The sequence below is a fragment of the Amphiura filiformis genome, chromosome 3 (assembly GCF_039555335.1).
Source record: "Amphiura filiformis chromosome 3, Afil_fr2py, whole genome shotgun sequence".
In the NCBI taxonomy this organism is placed as follows: domain Eukaryota; kingdom Metazoa; phylum Echinodermata; class Ophiuroidea; order Amphilepidida; family Amphiuridae; genus Amphiura; species Amphiura filiformis.
This window is the reverse complement of record NC_092630.1, coordinates 79,258,726-79,277,505: the sequence shown is the minus strand read 5'-3', so window position 1 is coordinate 79,277,505 and position 18,780 is coordinate 79,258,726. Positions and strand designations below refer to the sequence as shown.

General features: G+C 37.2%; 1 protein-coding gene across 1 annotated transcript in view; it reads left to right on the top strand.

Annotated features, from left to right (window-relative positions):
* The first annotated feature begins 5,794 nt into the window (after positions 1–5,794).
* Positions 5,795–18,780, top strand: part of LOC140149208 (adhesion G-protein coupled receptor V1-like) — a 77,767-nt gene continuing 64,781 nt past the window's right edge. Inside the window, exons 1-2 of the mRNA XM_072171425.1 lie at positions 5,795–6,104; positions 11,490–11,642. Of these exons, the coding sequence (XP_072027526.1) occupies positions 6,023–6,104; positions 11,490–11,642 (235 nt within the window). The 5' untranslated portion in view covers positions 5,795–6,022. The remainder of the gene's footprint in view (positions 6,105–11,489; positions 11,643–18,780) is intronic.

The window sequence follows — 18,780 nt, the reverse complement described above, 5'->3', positions numbered from 1 at the left end:
CGGTCATATTATGATTATGTAGCGATTAAACGGGGAATTATTTTCGTCCCAAATACACCTTAAAACTTGATAATATGCAACACCAGAGAAGTGCGTTGAAGTGAAAATTAGGATTTCTTTCATTGGAATTGGTAATCTGATAATTGCTTCAGGAGGGGAGAGGAGAGGAGAGGAGAGGAGTGCATCAGCATTGCAATTATTGGTAATCTGATAATTGCTTCAGGCAAAATTGCCAGACTCAAATCTATTTTAAATGTATATTATTTGAGGAGAGGAGAAGAGAAGAGAAGAGAAGAGAAGAGAGAGGAGAGGAGAGGAGAGGAGAGGAGAGGAGAGAGAGAGGGAGGAGGGGAGGAGAGGAGAGGAGGAGGAGAGGAGAGGAGAGGAGAGGAGAGGAGAGGGAGCGGAGGGGAGGAGAGGGGAGGAGCGGAGGGGAGGGGAGGGGAGTGGAGGCGAGGGGGAGAGGAGAGGAGAGGAGAGGAGAGGAGAGGAGAGAGAGAGAGAGGAGAGGAGTGCATCAGCATTGCAATTATTGGTAATCTGATAATTGCTTCAGGCTAAATTGCCAGACTCAAATCTATTTTAAATGTATATTATTTGAGGAGAGGAGAAGAGAAGAGAGGAGAGGAGAGGAGAGGAGAGGAGAGGAGAGGAGAGGAGAGGAGAGGAGAGGAGAGGAGAGGAGAGGAGAGGAGAGGAGAGGAGAGGAGAGGAGAGGAGAGGAGGAGGAGAGAGAGAGGAGAGGAGAGGAGAGAGGGGAGGGAGGGGAGGGGAGGGAGGGGAGGGGAGGGAGGGAGAGGAGAGGAGAGGAGAGGAGAGGAGTGCATCAGCATTGCAATTATTCCGACCCCTGACATGTACTACATCAAATAAAATGTATAGGCTTGGTGTTTTATTGCCTATTTAGCTCAATGACCAATAGTTTGCTTCTTATTAAAGGGGGGTAACCCTATCAGTTTAGGACATGGATTGTCTTCAAACTTACATACAATTTCAAATATTGTCCCCTTTATGCATCTATGTGAGAAAACGAGAACATTTTCAGCGTAAAAGTGAATAATTAGCACAATTAGTAAGCCAATACGTTGGTACATTGAATTGCATTGTGGTCCGGCATCCAGAAACAACACTCCCGTCGAGTGCTTCGCCATACCACTACGCTCATCTTTCTTGTGACAAAATATCTCATTCTTTTTATTTTGATTTGACCCTGATACATTTCCATTTAATTTTGTATGTTATCATCACGTACATTTTACACTTATCTTTTATTTTAGGAACTGTTTTAATGAAAAAATGGGATTTTTATAATATTTTTAATTAATTAATTAATTTTATAGTGGGGGACATTTTTTCTCATATTTTTTTTCATATTCCTCGTATCATACTAAACAAGATAAGGTCTTGTTTTGTATTTATTTCATCCCTTATGTATTTCTTTATTTTTGTTTTAAGCGTTTATCATTATAGCGCCCTCAGTATTTCCGACCTATTTCCGTTCGTGCGAATTGGCATGGGAGTAAAACGGCTCTTATTCACGGAATCATTTTTTCCTACCCAGAATGTCGAAGGTGGTTACCAGTATAGCCTGTTTGTTTCTTGATTTCTCCGAAAATACATCAAATTGGATCGTCAAATTTCAGGATGGTAATGAGAAAAATATAATTTATTAAATGATACCAAAACCACAGACCCTAGAAAAAAAATGAGAAAAATCGGGGGGATGATGCTGTCGATCGGGTCACGGACCTTTAAAGAGTCATTTTAGAAGAGTGCATAATGATCAGTTACTACTATGAACTTTACACCATCTTGTATTAAATATGGGGTGTACTTCTTGTTTCCTTCAACAACTACCAAGGCCTTTATGAACCGTAAACACCCGTAGCTTGCATCTGTTTGCAAGATAAATTCTGTGCCATCAAATCTAGGATATTTTTCCTTTATAGTGTTTCGAAAGGTATTTGACACTTTTGCTTCCAAACAAAGCGCGCCACACAAAAAATAGTAGGCTGTATTCATTTTAAGGGCTGGGGTATGAACGTTTGGACAGTATTTATTTTGGGACATTAGAGCACATCAGACATATCGAATTGCATTCTGAATACGAAGAATGTCATTCTGATATCAAATAATTTTGATTTTTGAAATTCGCAATTTGATACACATTTTATGGCAAATCATTAAAATTGATATTTTTGATATTTAACAGTACTTGAAGTAAACTTTATAAATCTGATGATTTATACTTAAAGTGTATGTAGGTGGGATGAAAAGTCGACGATCAATTGAAAATTTTGACCTTTCGTATTGAAGATATGGATTTTTCCCAAAACACCAAAAAAATTAGGTCTTTTTGGGAAAAAAATCGATATCTTCAATATGAAAGGTCAAAATTTTCAATTGACCGTCGGCTTTTTTTCTCTGCTACATACACTTTAAGAATATATCATAAGATTTATATAATTTACTTCGAGGACTGTTATATATCAAAAATTTGAAAAATATCAATTTTTATAATTTGTCATAAAATTTGTATTATATTGTGATTTAAAAAAAAAGAAAATTATTTGATATCAGAAAGACATGCTTCGTATTCAGAATGCAATTCGATAGGTCTGAGGTGCTCTCATGTCCCACAAAAAATACTGTCGAAACGCAATAAACCCTCATTTTGGATCCCTTAAGCCAGCTTGACGAAATCGATCAAGAACTTGCTTTAGATGACTTAGGGATCCGGGAACAACCCAAAAGTTCGATAAAGTCCTATAAACGCAAGTCCTTTCGTTAGGGACGGAGGGGGTCAAAAAGTCCGATTACGTTTGTGAAAAAATAGTTAGAACATCGATCAAAGTTGATGTTTTTAAAGGATTGAGTATATCATTTCAAAGCTTAGTATTTTCCAAAGTACGATATTGACATTTTACAATGCTTGCTTCAAAATGATTTCAAATCTATATACAGCCTGTCTAAAAAATATTGTGCAAGTGAAAAGCGCCCTCTCCGGCAATTAGAAAATACCGTTGTGACATAATGCTTACATAATAATAATAATAATAATGCATTTATAATGCGCCATCTATCTAGACAACCTATTGCCAAAGAGGGCGCTTTTCGCTTGCACAATTTCTTTTGAGACAGGCTGTAGAGTGCAGTACTCGCAACCTGCAACTTCGTAAGTTAATTTTTAAAGCAGCTTTACCACACTGGTATTCTTTTTTATTTGAAAATCTAGCAAGTCCTAATTCTTTTTTGTGCCAAACAGGTATGAAGAAAAATATTTAAAACAAAAAATATTCTTCCATAAACGTGATCCTAGCATTGTCGCACCGCTCCACAACCCCATGCACCATATAGCGACGGCCCCTGTATCCTACGGATACGGGTTGGAATTTTCGATATTTTTAAATATCGAAACGCTTACGTTAGAGGGGAGGAGGTTAGCCTTCTAACGAATAGTCTTTCGTTTATAGGACTTCATTGAACTTTTGGATTGTTCCCTTAAGTGCATGTTAAATGAGCTGCTGAAAATGATGACGTCATCTAAATATCATAAAACGAACTTCTAATTGAGACCATCAAAACTTCTTGCATTGGCCTTTGAAAGCTGACAGGGGCAAAATGCAAGCCAAATGGCATTCTTTGAAACTCATCGGCCACCTTGTGTCACAAACGCTGTGAGTGCCTACTGGCTTTGGTCTTTCTTCTAAGCATATTTACCAATATATGGAGGCAAGGTCTAGATTGGAGAAATACTTCGGTTTCGCAGCTCCTAGACTATCTAATGCATCATTTATATAAGGCAAAGGGAAAATGTCACAGGCACATAAACCATTTAATTTCCTGAGGTAATTGATTCTAACTTCCTGTTGGTATTGATTGAAGTAATACTCTTATCTTCTCTGTATCACCAGAGATCAAAGCATCATAAAGGTGGCTTAATTTGAATGTGCCATCAATTCTGTTCATAGATTGTGTGCTCCGCTCCCGGATCCAGATGGATTCCTTGACCCATCATAGAAAGATGAAACCGGGAGATGAAACCAACAAGAATAAAGGCCTGGTTGTTATTCCTTACGTTCAAGGTCTGCCAGAAAAAGCTCAGCAGATTTTCAAACTAAGCACAATATTGTAGAATGTATAGGGTTAGGGTTATAGGTCCAATCCTAGAGTCAACAAATTGAATCAATCGCTCTCTTTAAGTTATCATAGTGACAACCTTATCAATCAATATAACCGATACCGAGCAATAACTGTTGTCAATCCTATTTCGTTACTTGCACGGTTCCGCCATTATGCACTATGTGCGGGGAGAGCCTCGAACTGGCAGCATACATGAATGGGAATTGAACTAGTCATAACGTTCTGTGTAAGGTTACATAATTCTTCCTTTCATGTATGCTGCCAGTTCGAGGCTCTCCCCGCACATAGTGCATAATGGCGGAACCGTGCAAGTAGCGAATAAGAGTGTTTCTTGACAACGTAGTTTCAAGGTAGATAATGAAGTGTTTCTTGACAATGTAGTTTCAAGGTAGATAATGAAGTGTTTCTTGACAATGTACTTATAAGGCTGATAATTTCTTGACAATGTATAGTTATAAGGCAGATAATGGAGTGTTTCTTGACAATATGTAGTTACAATGCAGATAATGGAGTGTTTCTTGACAATGTATAGTTATAAGGATGATAATGGAGTGTTTCTTGACAATGTAGTTACAATGCAGATAATGGAGTTTTCTTGATAATGTACTTATAAGGCTGATATTAATGGAATGTTTTTTCCAAGTGTATCTCCGCATGCAGGGAGCGACCGTTTAAACAAACAAACAGTTATATATGGCTCATAATGGAGTGTTTCTTTAAAATATAGGGCTAATAATGGCCTTGAAATGGAAATTATGATTAAAAGAGTGATAGTGGAATCGCCTGATTTAATATGCTGGGATTGGGCCAAGATCATGGGCAATTCATAACTAATAGCTAGTGAGATATTCCTGTTGCACTACCATCACCTAAAGAAGGTATCCTCAACTTTCATAAAGAATTCTGTCAATCTTCTTTGTGATAAAAATCGCAAAACTGATTGTAAATCTCCATAGAAGAGTAACAGTCTGGTCAGTTACATATATTGTTCTACATCAAACACCCTAGCGCATCCCACCCAACCAGAAGTGCACCAAACCCAGGGGGAAGTTTCCACCGGCTTGAAATACCGGGACAAAATTTACCAAATGTTGTAGGTATAAAGTGCAATTTCCTATAGCCCGGTTTTTCGGCCACATTGTCCTCATTGGCCCATTTTACATGTTTTAGCATCATACATGTCATATAGTTGCTAATTTTTGCTATCTCGTTTGTCTAGGTAAAATCATTTTAGTAGCGTATCAGCGGGACGATTTGGAAATTTTGACCCTGGCTCGGTAGCCCCCCCCCCTCCCCACATACAACAAACACTTAGCAACACCTGCATAGCCCCTGAAGATGCTGTAAGAGCATTCGAGGCTCGACCACGTTTGATCCAAGCCCGGCGGGATCCAGGAGTTCATAATATAGACCCTGTTCTTAGTCTCCAATGATCCTATTATCATTAGTTCGAACATTGCCGCCGCGCAGGCGCATACCACTAAAACAAACTTGAAGTTCAGTGCCCCTGGAACTTGGAGTCTACATGAAATATACATGTAATAAGTCCGGGTAACAGGCTTCAACCTTAACATATACAATTCTTCAGTTCAATGAGTTTAATCAATGGTTTCATTTGTGAATTTCATGTTATGTTCGTAAACTTGATGAATACTGAAGGCAGCCAGGGCATGCAGGGAGCGGCAGTTTTATTTGACCTAACATTCTGAATAGCCTCTGAATGCGGGATTATGTATGCATGACACACTCGTGTATGTTCTACGTTTGGTGATTGATTTCCCCGTTTTATTTGGAACCAGAAGGGCAAAACATTGAATTTGAAGCAACTATATATTTCACCTTAGAAGGAAGGGCCTAGTGCCCGTCTTCATGTCACATTATGGATTCTGCCAGTAAGATTTCACCATTGTGGGTTTGCCTGTTGCTGTTCGCCATTTTGTCTCCTGATGCCGTTCAAGCCCGTAAGTCATACAAAATTATTTTAAGTTTCCAAACTTTTTGTTTTGTCAGTCAAACACAATTTTAGGTTATCGTCATAGTCATGGCGATCAATTAACTTTTTTTTTATATGTATATGGTGATTTTCCTTCTTGAATGGATCCTAGATTTGAATGTTGCAACAGTCAATATTATAGTTTTAACTATATTATTAAAATGCCTGTTAGCTTTAGCATGTCTTGAAGGTTATAATCTGCGGAGGAGAGGGAGAGACTTTTGGCGATCAATTACCTTTTTTTGTATATGTATATGATGATTTTCCTTCTTGAACGGATCCTAGATTTGAATGTTGCAACAGTCAATAATATAGTTTTAACTATATTATTAAAATGCCTGTTAGCTTTAGCATGTCTTGAAGGTTATAATCTGCGGAGGAGAGGGGGAGATTTTTGGTTCAGAGAATATCTAGAAAGCTTTGGTACTTTGCTTTATTATTTTAGTGATTTTGGGTTGAATGTGAAGTCCTCTAATTAACTATTATGGTTTTTTTTATTACAAAACAAATCATCACAACAAACAAAAATATAAATCACAAGGTCACAAAATAAAAAACAAAGAAAAAAATGCAGCAGCAAATCCTAAACATATTTAACTAGCAAGTACATGTACATTGTAACAATCTTAAAAACAATTATAAATTAAAAGCCCACTTCTTATAATGTAGAGAGAGAGTTTGTCTTTTTAGGGAGTGTTCAGAAATACTTTGGTGGAGTGGGCTGGTAAAAAGGAAGGGAGGGGACCAAAAAAGTTTTGGACCTTAAAAGATGGGGGACCAAAAAGTTTTAGTTGGTAGGAGGGGGGGGCAAAAGTTTTCCGCTCTAAAACCCAAAATTTTCGCGCGCTTCGCGGGCATTCACACCCTCTATATATCACTTTTAATATAGGCAAGTTTGGGTTTTCAGCGCTTTTGTTTGAAAAAATGATGGCACTTAGTGTACACATATCTATTAATTAATATAACATTAAAGATGATCAGGAACATCTGGGTTGGTCTAAGAAATACTAGCACTTTTTATCATAGAATTTTATATCTCTTCAAAGTAGGCTACAAACATGATTATGCACCAATCTGATCAAAAGTAAATCAAGAAAATATTACAAATAAATTGGATTTCTTTACACGTAATCTGCACACTGCAGTTTACTATTTCTCATTGCAAAATTATTTTGTGCACATATGCCCATGGGTAGATTTGCCATAGGGCAGAGTGGGCACAGGCCCAGGTACCATGGTCTTTGGGGGCTAAAACTGATACCTGTGTACATTTGCGTGAGCAAATTAAATTTCATGTGACCATTTTTGCTTTTTGTATAAATTAGTTCCAATTTTAACAATATTTGACCATTCAAGCTTCAATATGGCCAAATTTTTTGCGCGGTTCGTGCGCATTTGTACTATCATATTATAGCCACAGATCCAATGCTGATGTGCCTATGAACCTCCAAATAAATCCTCTATTTCATCTATCCCTGTAAAATCAGATAAACACCCTGATTTAGGACAAATCTAAATTAAGTATAAAATTAAAATTTCCTTGTGCGTGTACGTATTCCATGCGCAATTGTCTCCTGATGCCGTTCAAGCCCGGAAGTCATACAAAATTATTTCAAGTTTCCAAACTTTCTGTTTTGTCAGTCAAACACAATTTTAGGTTATCGTCATAGTAGCTCATAGTCATGGCGATCAATTAACTTTTTTTATATATGTACTCGTATATGGTGATTTTCCTTCTTGAACGGATCCTAGATTTGAATGTTGCAACAGTCAATATTATAGTTTTAACTATATTATTAAAATGCCTGTTAGCTTTAGCATGTCTTGAAGGTTATAATCTGCGGAGGAGAGGGGGTGATTTTTGGCGATTAATTAACCTCTTTTTTTATGTATATGGTGATTTTCCTTCTTGAACGGATCCTAGATTTCAATGTTGCATCAGTCAATATTATAGTTTTAACTATATTATTAAAATGCCTTTTTAGCTTTAGCATGTCTTGAAGGTTATAATCTGCGGAGGAGAGGGGGAGATTTTTGGTTCAGAGAATATCTAGAAAGCTTTGGTACTTTGCCACCACTGGAGGTGATAGTGGAGAGTGTTACCCAATGGTTAGGGACTCGCCTTTGGTGCATGGTCCCGTGTTCAATTCCCTAAGGGGAGATTTGTGTTTACTTTGGAAAAAAAGTCTGAATTTAATTGGCAATATCGATAGAATAAAATCCCATGGTTGATTGGGAATCGGGAAAATGAACCATGGGATCGATCGAGAGTGGATTATGGAGTTTAGGGTAATAGGGTAATGGGATTTATTATGTAGTGATTTTGGGTTGAATGTGAAGTCTAAATTCAGCTGTAATTAACTAATATGGTTTTTTTTATTACAAAACAAATCATCACAACAAACAAAATTATAAATCACAATATCAAAAAACAAAGAAAAAAACAGCAGCAAATCCTAAACATTCAACTAGCAAGTACATGTACATTGTATCAATCTTAAAAACAATTATAAATTAAAAGCCCACTTCTTATAATGTAGAGAGAGAGTTTGTCTTTTTTCAAAGCAAGGTAATATTGCATTGATTATCTCTTTGGATTTTGTGGAATCTTTTTTAGACCACATAAACTGGTGTGGTTTTTTTTTTCCCCGGAACTTGCAGCTCTAAAATGTAGAATTTGGTACATATAATATAGTAGGTAAAAAAAAAGAAGTTACTCGTACTAGTAAAACTAACTAATTTATGGGAGATACTGGGTTGAAAGACAGAGAAGAGTACCCAAATCAAATTCACAAAGAATATTAATTATTGTTTCATGTTTCTTCTGACAAAAGGAGCAGTGTGGGTAGTCATTTTTTTTCATTTAAACAACAAATCTTAAAGTCAATAATTGCTCTATGGAAAACCTTGAAATAAAATGAACCAAGACGATTCAATAGTACATTTAAAGTTACGGATATGAATTTCCTCCCAGATATATAGCTTTATCAAGTAAACATTTGTAAAGAAGAATAGTGTTAGTGTATTTGGAATCTTTTAAAATTTCCCAGCTGAATCCAAATCCTCTACAATAATTTCAAGAATATAATTTAAAATCCTGAATAGGCCTACCAGGTTCTTCAAATCAAATAGAAGGAATGTTTTTCATCAGAAAGTATTTTCTTCTGTCCTTCTTTGAGATGTCAAATGCAGCACCCAGTCATGACATTAATAGTAATGGGCAAGAGCATGTAACAAATCAGTAACAGTTTGAATACCCTTTTCTTACCATCTTAGTAATTAAAATACTACTTATAGACTTAGATTAGATGAGTTTATTAAACCAAAGATATTGCTTGGAGAAGGAATTCTTCATGTCAAAACATAGCAAATGTTTAGCAGCCATAGTTCTATAAATATACTATATCCTAGCCATCTGATTATTACTCAGTTTATTTAGATTTTCATTATTTCTGAAGATCAGAATTAAATCCAGAAATTTCATTTTTTTTTTAAATAATGCTATAGTTCTTATCCAATAAATGATTAACCCACAGTACATCATTCTCTGGGCAAGTACAACCAACCATTCTGAGTAACCAGAGCAGAAAATCTGCCTTTTAACATATCATTCCAAATAAATTTGAAAAATAATTTGTCAAGAGAAACAAAAAATTATTGTGAAAGTTTTACACATGAAACAGAGAAAATTAATAAAGAAACTGGGGCAATGTATATATATAACAGAGATTTAATAACACAACTTTTACCAATTCAGGACAGATTTCTTGCCCTCCGGCAAGAGTCTATTCATTTTGTTTAGTGTAACTTTTAGTTTATTAGTTTAAATCAAACATAACATTTTGTGGTATTTCAAGACCAACCTTTATCCCGTAAAGGAAACGAGTCAGCAATGAATTTGTCTTGAAACAATTTAGTTTTGGTTCTGAATTAAACATGTTAGGTGGGTTATGATACTTTACAAAGATAGGAAAAGTAGTATAAATAATATTCACTGAACAGTTTCATCTGTAGGATTGGTTTGGTTATCAAAGGTTTATTTAGGTAAACAAACCCAGTAAACTACTCACATCTTTAGCTTTCGCCATCTTGGATGATGGCTTTCTCAAAAGTGACTTGGTTCACTGCTTCTCCCGCGGAAATGGGCTGTAGCCTCATTCCCAGGGTGTAATGGTGCAAGCAGTGAGTCATATACGTGATCTAGAGTGTATGAGCCTATGTCCTGGTTCATGGTGGCGGCCCTTTCTTCTGATCCATATGGCCTCCCATATGGAAGTTGCGGGTTCACTTAAAACAGCTAAAATTCCTGTAACAAACATCGGTAAAGAGGAGAGAAAGACAATAAAAGAGCTTCAAAAATCGAAAGATTTGCTCATCACGCAGACAAAGGCAAATGCACGGTAGTGCAAACAGAGCTATGAAAGTAAGGTGGAAACCATGCTAAGTGACACAAAAAAGACCCAACACCTACATACAAGCGGAAGTTGGTTGGAATGTTACAAAAGCTAAAGGCAGATGAAAAGATCGACCGAAAAAGGCCAATATAGGCTACTGTACCCCGACAGAAATCCTCTCGCCATTAGTAGGGACATCCGAATACCATGTACCATGTCACCAACTCAAAACAACTAGCTGAAGAGCTCACAGGTGTACTCATCGATAATGGAGACATCTTTAAACTCTCACGATGTGGTCTCATTATTCACTAACACACCAATAGACAAGACATTAGAGGTCATAAGAGACCGGCTCAAAGACACGACGTTACCGGAATGCACACGACTGAATGTTACCGACATCACGGAGTTATTGGAATTTATTCTCACGACTACATACTTCTCCTTCAGAGGCCATGGAGGCCATATAGATCAGGAGACAGGGGGGCCGCCACCATGAACCGGAACATAGGCTCATACATTCTAGATCACGTATATGACTCACTGCTTGCACCGTCACACACTGGGAATGAGGCTACAGCCGGTTTCCGCGGGAGAAGCAGTGAACCAAGTCACTTTTGAGAAAGCCATCATCCAAGATGGCGAAAGCTAAAGATGTGAGTAGTTTACTGGATTTGACAACTAATATTGCTTTTTTACCTGATGTTATTGTTTTGTGCAAAAGAGCATTTTTTAAGTTTGTCCAATTTCACTTTACCCTTTTTTCTATTTGTAATTGAGGTTGCAGCCTTTGCCGTAAGGCAAACAAAGATAATGCGGTATTTTTGTTGATAATCATAAAACCATGCTTATAAAGTGCAATGTTATGTTATGTTATGTTATGTTATGTTATGTTATGTTATATTATATTATTTTACGTTACGTTATTGATTGAATATTATTATATCTTCATGCAGAATGTGATACGGCAACTCTTGATACTCCCCTACCTGCTCTGACCCTGGGCGCTAAAGATGGAACACGTGTTATGATAAATGTGCAGGCTACCGCTTCCCCAGTAATAATCCAACTAAAGCCAACACCGACCGCTACTGACGCCTATGAAATAGGTAATGTTTGATGTGAAGTTATGGATTGCAAGAATTTTTTTCTTTGCTTTTGAATAAAGTGTAATTGGGATAAACCAGGGATGCCTTAAAACCATTTGACAAGTGGTTTACAAATGAACGTTTACAGAATTACAAATGTAACTTTAGACGTTAATTTCTAGAGCAAATGGTTACCTATAAAATTTACAGCTGAAAGATTCTCCTCAGCAAGCTCCAGCAAAGTTTTTAGAACGTTTCAAACATGATATACTTTGGGTTTTGGTTTAGATAAAAACGTTTTAATAACATTAAATGTCGGGTTATATAAATGTCATGAAAACGTTTAAAAACGTTTTGTATGGAAACACAGTACAAAAACATTTTTAAATGTTTTCAAAATGTTATTGTATTGTTATTGTTAATGTACTTTATTGTTAAAGTATTTTTGCAAACATTTTTGCCAAATATTTTGTCAACACTTGAATAACATTATGTTAATATTTGCAGTAGAATATCAATAAATGTTTTTGAATGTTATGAAAGCGTTTTATACTCTTTATAAGCCTTCATCCTTTATATAACCCGACATTTAAACGTTTTCTGGCAACCTTTTCTAACCTTGATGTTGAAAACGTTTTGTGTTTACTGGGTCTTCTACAGCTCATTACCTATTGACAGTAGATATATACGTTATTTTGTGATTTACAATATTATTTTAAGGCTAGGCCAGTGGCCTTTCCGGGTGGCCTTTATATACTGAATAAATTTCCCTCATTTGAGGGGATTAAATTGATAGTACAGTTATGGGTTTGGGATTTTCTGTTGTGGAACCAATAATTTTTGACATCCTTAAACTTGAAATAATAAAAAATAAAAATATGATTGGTTCCATTTTTTTCTATTTCCTCTGTGGTTCACACGATCGGGGTCGAAGGTTACAGTGGGGCCAAAACTTAAAACTAGTCCCATCATGTTGTAATGTATCGCAAATTGTTCCTCTCATCACAGGGAATAAAAAAGTCAATCATAATATTTTTCTACGGTGCTTTTCTACGGTGCTTAGTTCAGAAGTTATAAGGTCGGATAGGTCAAATGTCAAACATTTCTTACACAGAGGTCAACATTTTAAAATGGTCCAATTTCATCGAAACTGGTCTCAAATTACTCTCCTTAATATAGCAATTCTCGAACATGTGCTTAATTCACAATTTTGGTGCAATTTTTATTGTCATGTCCCCCTTCAGAGTTAATGCACTCAAAGTCCAATAGAAATATGTACGTGCATAACCTTTGACCTATGATTTCATGCCATTCTGAGCTTGTACATTTCTCAAACAAATTATTTTCCTATTTCGTTTGCCGACAGGAGTAACTTGAGATAAGCTGCGATTGAATCGGTGCATTTTGAAAATTGGGCCTCTGTGCATGAGATAGTTGACATTGACCTAGTTTACTCTATTAACTCCTGAACTTAGCATTCTCGTGCAGAATGACTATTGACTTTATTTTTCCTAGCAATGAGGGGAACAATAATTGAGGTATATTACAACATGATAGAACAAAGTTTAAATGTTGGCCCCATTATGACCTTCAACCCCTCGTGGGAAGCACAGGGGCATAGAAAAAAGTGGAACCAATTCTAGTTTTATCATTTGAAGTGTGCCAAAAAACATTGGTTCCACTAATGTAGAGAGAGAAAGAAAAAGAAAGAAAGAAATGAAAAAAGAAAAGGAGAAAGAAAAGATGGAAGAAAGGAAGTAAAAATGAGAAAAGAGGAAAAAACCCGATTCAGCCAAACGGGGACTCGAACCCACAAAAACGAGTCATAAAAGATTCGTAGTCCAACGCTCTATACACTCGGCTATACATCAGCTTACGCAATTGTTTGTCGTCGAAGTGGATTATGTGATGCAATGACGTGATTACAATCGCGTCCACATAATGGCTCTTAGAATAAACATGCATGTCGGCGCCAGTTCCAATAATTGAAATTCCCCTGCTCCGACCGGGAGTTCAAACAGGTGCTTTGTGTTTATATGTGTTAAATGTGCATTCACATACACACTTGGCCGACGAAGAAATCGTTGCTCCAAAAATGATTGCAAATTACACATTTGTAATTTTCACCACAAATGTATGAATATATGGAGAGGTCAAACAGGTTGTTAATTATTGTCAATATTAATATTTTGCGACATTTATAATGAAAACAATTTTAACACGGCCTATGGCACCTGCTACAACTTGAGAACAAGTCCTCAAACGTTCGAAATTTGTAGTTACTACAACTGTGTCGGCGCTGAAATTTTGGACGAACTGATGGAGGGAAAACTTTTTTTGCAATACTAGCTTTAATTTGGAGTGAAAATTAAATGGGAGAGAAATTGGCAGAATGTTGAGAAATAATGTATTCAGATGTCTAAAGTAACGTCCCGTAATCAAGATATCGATAATTTTACAAACCAGTTTTTTCTCATGCACGATTCTCCATAATTTCCCAAAAAAAACGAGCTTCTAAAATTGAATCAGTACTATTTAGTTCTAATAAATGGTGACACTATTTCTTTGATCGGTTTGTAGCACAATACAAAAAAGGAGAAGGCAATCACTCGGTGTGGTTTTATACGGGGCACACATTTGAAAAAAAAATAGCATGGAACGCGTTTTTACGGTGTCTGATCTCCGCCAAATTCCCCTTTTATTATTTATTCCCCGATTTTTAATTACCCCCCCCCCTTTTGCAAAATACTTCCCCCTTTTTTTTTTTTTTTTATCCTTTTTACAAATAGATTCACCTTTTGAATTTCCCCTTTTGCAAAAATTCCTCTTTTTACAAATAGTTTCCCTTTTTACTTTCCCCCTTTTTGTAAATAGTTCCCCCTTTTGTAAATAGTTTTTCCCCTTTTTTACTTTCCTCCGTTTTACAAATAGTTCCCCCCTTTTGTAAATAGTTCCCCATTTTACAAATAATTCCCTTTTAATTTCCACCTTTTTGAAAATAGTTCCCCTTTTTACAAATAGCTCCCCTTTTAATTTGCCCCTTTTGTATAAATAGTTCCCTTTCTAACAAATAGTTCCCCGTTTAATATCCCTTTGTTGCAAATAGTTTCCCCTTTTTGCAAATAGTTCCCGCTATTTAATTTTCACCCTTTTTACTTTCCTCCCGCTTTTCACAAATAGATACCCATTTTTAATAGTTACTCCCTTATTAAATAATACTCCCTTTTTGTTAATTAATACTCCAGTTAGGACGCTGGACAACCACTTCTTTAGAAATGCATAGTCGCGCTAAAAGTCGATCGATACATGTTAAAATCAGCACAATTCAGAGATACACCTTTTTTTATGAAATTTATTTTCTCGGTCAAATATAAAGCAATATTTTTTTTTTCTTTTTAGTAATGTCAGTTAAAAACTTGGTGCTTGGATATACATTTTTTTTAAAATCCTGGTGTTAAAATTCAAGCATCATATTTTGTCTTTTAGTGTGATATTTTTGATTTTTATAGGCCTTTAGTTCGCCCGCGAGCTTTTTACGGAATTAATTTTCAGCGTCTCAAACTAATATAGTTTGCTAAAGAAAGATATTTCCCACCTCTGTAAAGCACATCGTGTGGGTCTATCTTAATACTAATTACAGAGTGTCCGTCCGTCCGTCCGCGCGCTATCGCGTTTGCGTCCGCGCGGTTCGCGTGGTGCGCTATCGCGGAGTATCAACGGGAGTATGCGCGGAGTACAGTGTGCGCATCGGAAAGCATTACAGTGTGACTAACCCAGACAAACGTATGTCTATGGTGACTAACAGGTGCATCTCATCGGACCAATAAATATCAGGCCTTATTTTCAACACATAACCGTGTTTGCGTCCACGTTTCTCGCGATTGATTTCATTACTTTAGTAACGGCCTATATCCACGTCCAGATACTCATTTCGGTTTCTCTAAATGTGGTAACAGGGCAGGGCTTGGAAGAGGGTTTCAGATTATGGGTATAGGCTACCGAACTACCGAAGTTGTGTCAAGTTCATTGGGTCTTGATCAGTAGCGTAGCCAGCGGGGGGGGCAGGTGAGGCAGAGTGCCGCCCCCTGACAAAAAAAATGAAAGAAAAAGTGCCCTCTGACAAAAAATGAAAGAGAAAATCAGGAGGGCAAAGGAAAAGAAAAGGGCAAGGAGCCCTTTTCTAGCAAAATTCAGGGCCAAAATAGTGTAAAATACAAAATTTTTGCGCGCTACTCGCGCACATTGTAACAATAAAGCCCTTTTTAGCCGGATAATGTGCGAAAATAGTGTAAAATACCATTTTTTTCGCGCTACGCGCGCGCATCATCCCAATAAGGCCATTTTCGGGAAGTTCGAAGACATACAGTCTCTATGTATTGTATGATGCAACTGCAATTTTTTTCGTCTGTGCCCCAAACATTTTATTTTGCCCCCCCCTGACCAAGAAAGCTGGCTACGCCCCTGGTCTTGATCATTGAGAGACGCATTTCATAGTAGTTTAAACAGTCAGGGCAGGTATATGGGTAACGGGTTTGGGTAATTAGAAATAGGCCTATCACGAGAAGCGCCCGACCCGAGAACCGCGAAATCTAGTATATTATAGTTTTGTCAGAATTTCCGTTTTTATTTTACCCTTTTTCCCTTCATGCTCCGAAAATGTGAAACTCAGTACTTTATCTCGAGAGCAACCAGCAGAAATAATCGATATTTCAATTGTTGTCAACCAGATCCCTTTTCCATTGAAAACCAGGATTGCCTGACCAGCGATTTGGTAGCCCAAATCCCCAAATGATCCCCAAATTCTGGTAAATGAGGTGAATTTTGGAAATTTGCTCCCGTGATAGCCAATTTCAATTTATAGGGGCTATGGATTCCATGATTATGAAAACCATTTTGTCTGTTTGTTTGTTTGTTTATTTACCTAGGATGAGGTCCATGGGAAAATCCACTGTCCAAACCTAGAAAAATTCGCGTGTTATTAGAGGGGATTTTAATTTTCTGTCCCTCCTATCTCCAGGTGAATTTTGAATTACCCCCCCCCCATCGCGGGTTGGCATTTTCATTACACCCTTCAGACTTGCGTTCGGGTTTGTGTAGGCCTATTTGTCATAATTTAGCGCTATAGGACCTACTTTCTAAATGTATAGCTATAGCCGTGCTATACAAATATTATAAGGTACCGGTATGTAATATTATATAGGCCTATGGGGGTGGGGTGGGTACTCAACACATTTTAACCATGACTTACAATGCAAGGCTCATTGTTGCCATAAATGATTTTTCCTTTAGGTCATAATAGGTTGTTATAAACTTCCATGTTTAACCTTGTATTGTTTTGGCTGCTTCATTATGACTTTCGGTGGGTTTAAGCAATTTCAAACAAACACAAACAAAAGGCACTATACCCAATCACCTTCATGACAATTGAAACACTAGGTAATTTCTTTGCTATATTGAAGTTCTGGCAACACTGTATCCAGGCCGGGCACCCAGAGATATCGATCTACAATGCTAGTATTAGCCTAAGATTTCACGTGTGGATTTGAAATTTTTTCAGCTGGTAGTCAAAAATTATAGAATCAAAACGGAAATTCTGACAAAACTATGATATATCGCTCACGGTGATGTGCGTTAGAAAGTTGGGGAAAATCCTTCTTTAGCGAACTATATTACTTTGAAAAGCTAAAAGATTGATCCAAAAAAGGCTCGCGGGCAGAGTTGAAGCCTATCAAAATCGAAAATCTTACACTAAATGATTGAATTTCACGACTAAGTTTAACACTAAGATTTGGAAAAAAAATACAGTATCAAGCATTACAGTTTTTCCTGACTGAAAAAATGAAAATTATTGCTTTTCATTTGGCCGAGAAAAAAAAATTTTACACTGAAAAGGTGTAACTCAAAATTTTGTTCATTTGAATACCAAATTCGATCGTTTGTATTGCCTTATTAAATGACTGAGTGAGCCTTGCAGAACAATAACAATCGGTTGTCCAGCGTCCTAACTGACTCCCTTTTTGTTTGGGTACTCCCCGTTTTCCGTGCGTAGGCTTTACCAGTAAGCACGGACCCTGGATAGTACCTTACACTCACTAGAGCTCATTCCACTATATCCATTTATTGGAAAGGCGTTCGACATAAATTTGGATACCAACGTAGGCAGATTTATAGCCTGTAGTGCAAGCGACCTCAACATTCAATGGGTTAGGGATCCGTCAACATTTTATGCATATATGTACGAGTATAGAGGGGTTTTACTCCGATTTTGATAGGGCAGATGAAACCATGTTCAGAATGTTTAAACGGGTGAAACCAGCGGCGTAGCTGGGATTTTTTTTCCAGGAGGGGCAAGACTGTATGGGGCGGAGCCCAAATCCACCACATTTCCCGGGGGCGGGGTTATAGACGCATATCGTATGGATTCCCCATCTCTCTGCCCTTCTCTCCCTCTCTCTCCTCTTTTTCCTCTCTCTCCTCCTCTTTTTTCTTGCACTAGGGGCGGGGCCCAATGCCCCTTGCCCCCCGGCAGCTACGCCACTGGATGAAACATGACATGTTTTGTAAATGTCTCACTTCAGTTACTACAGTTATGCTGGGCAAATTCATAGCAAATGTTTGAAAGTCTGTGAACGATGAAACAACCAAACAAATGAACAAACAAACAAACACATACATGTCATGATGTGACTTGATCAGTGGCCCGGCCCCCCAACTCAAATGGCACAAAAGTTGACAACCATGAGAGTTACCAAATTACGCGGAAAAGGGGTTATATTTTTACCAGTAGCAATGACCTTGAAATTGGCAAAATGGGGGGTATTTAATTTGCACTGTCCGTAAAATTTGACAGTGAAATTAGCATAATAGGGGTATTTAATTTGCACTGTCTGCGAAATTTTGATAAAAGGGTAATTGAGAAAATCAAGAAATTTTATGTCAATATTTAGTGTCATTGATAAGGGTGTTTGAAATTCTAATCATTGAAAGCGGGTGTTTGAAATTCTAGTCATTGAAAACCGCCAAAAGGGGTCAGTTGTTTTGGCCATATTTTGTCCTCGATTTTGAATGAAAAAGGGGTAAATTTGATGAAAATCATTGCAAAAGGTGGCTTTTGAAAGATTTGGTAACTCTCATGGCTGTCAACTTTTGTGTTGAGTGG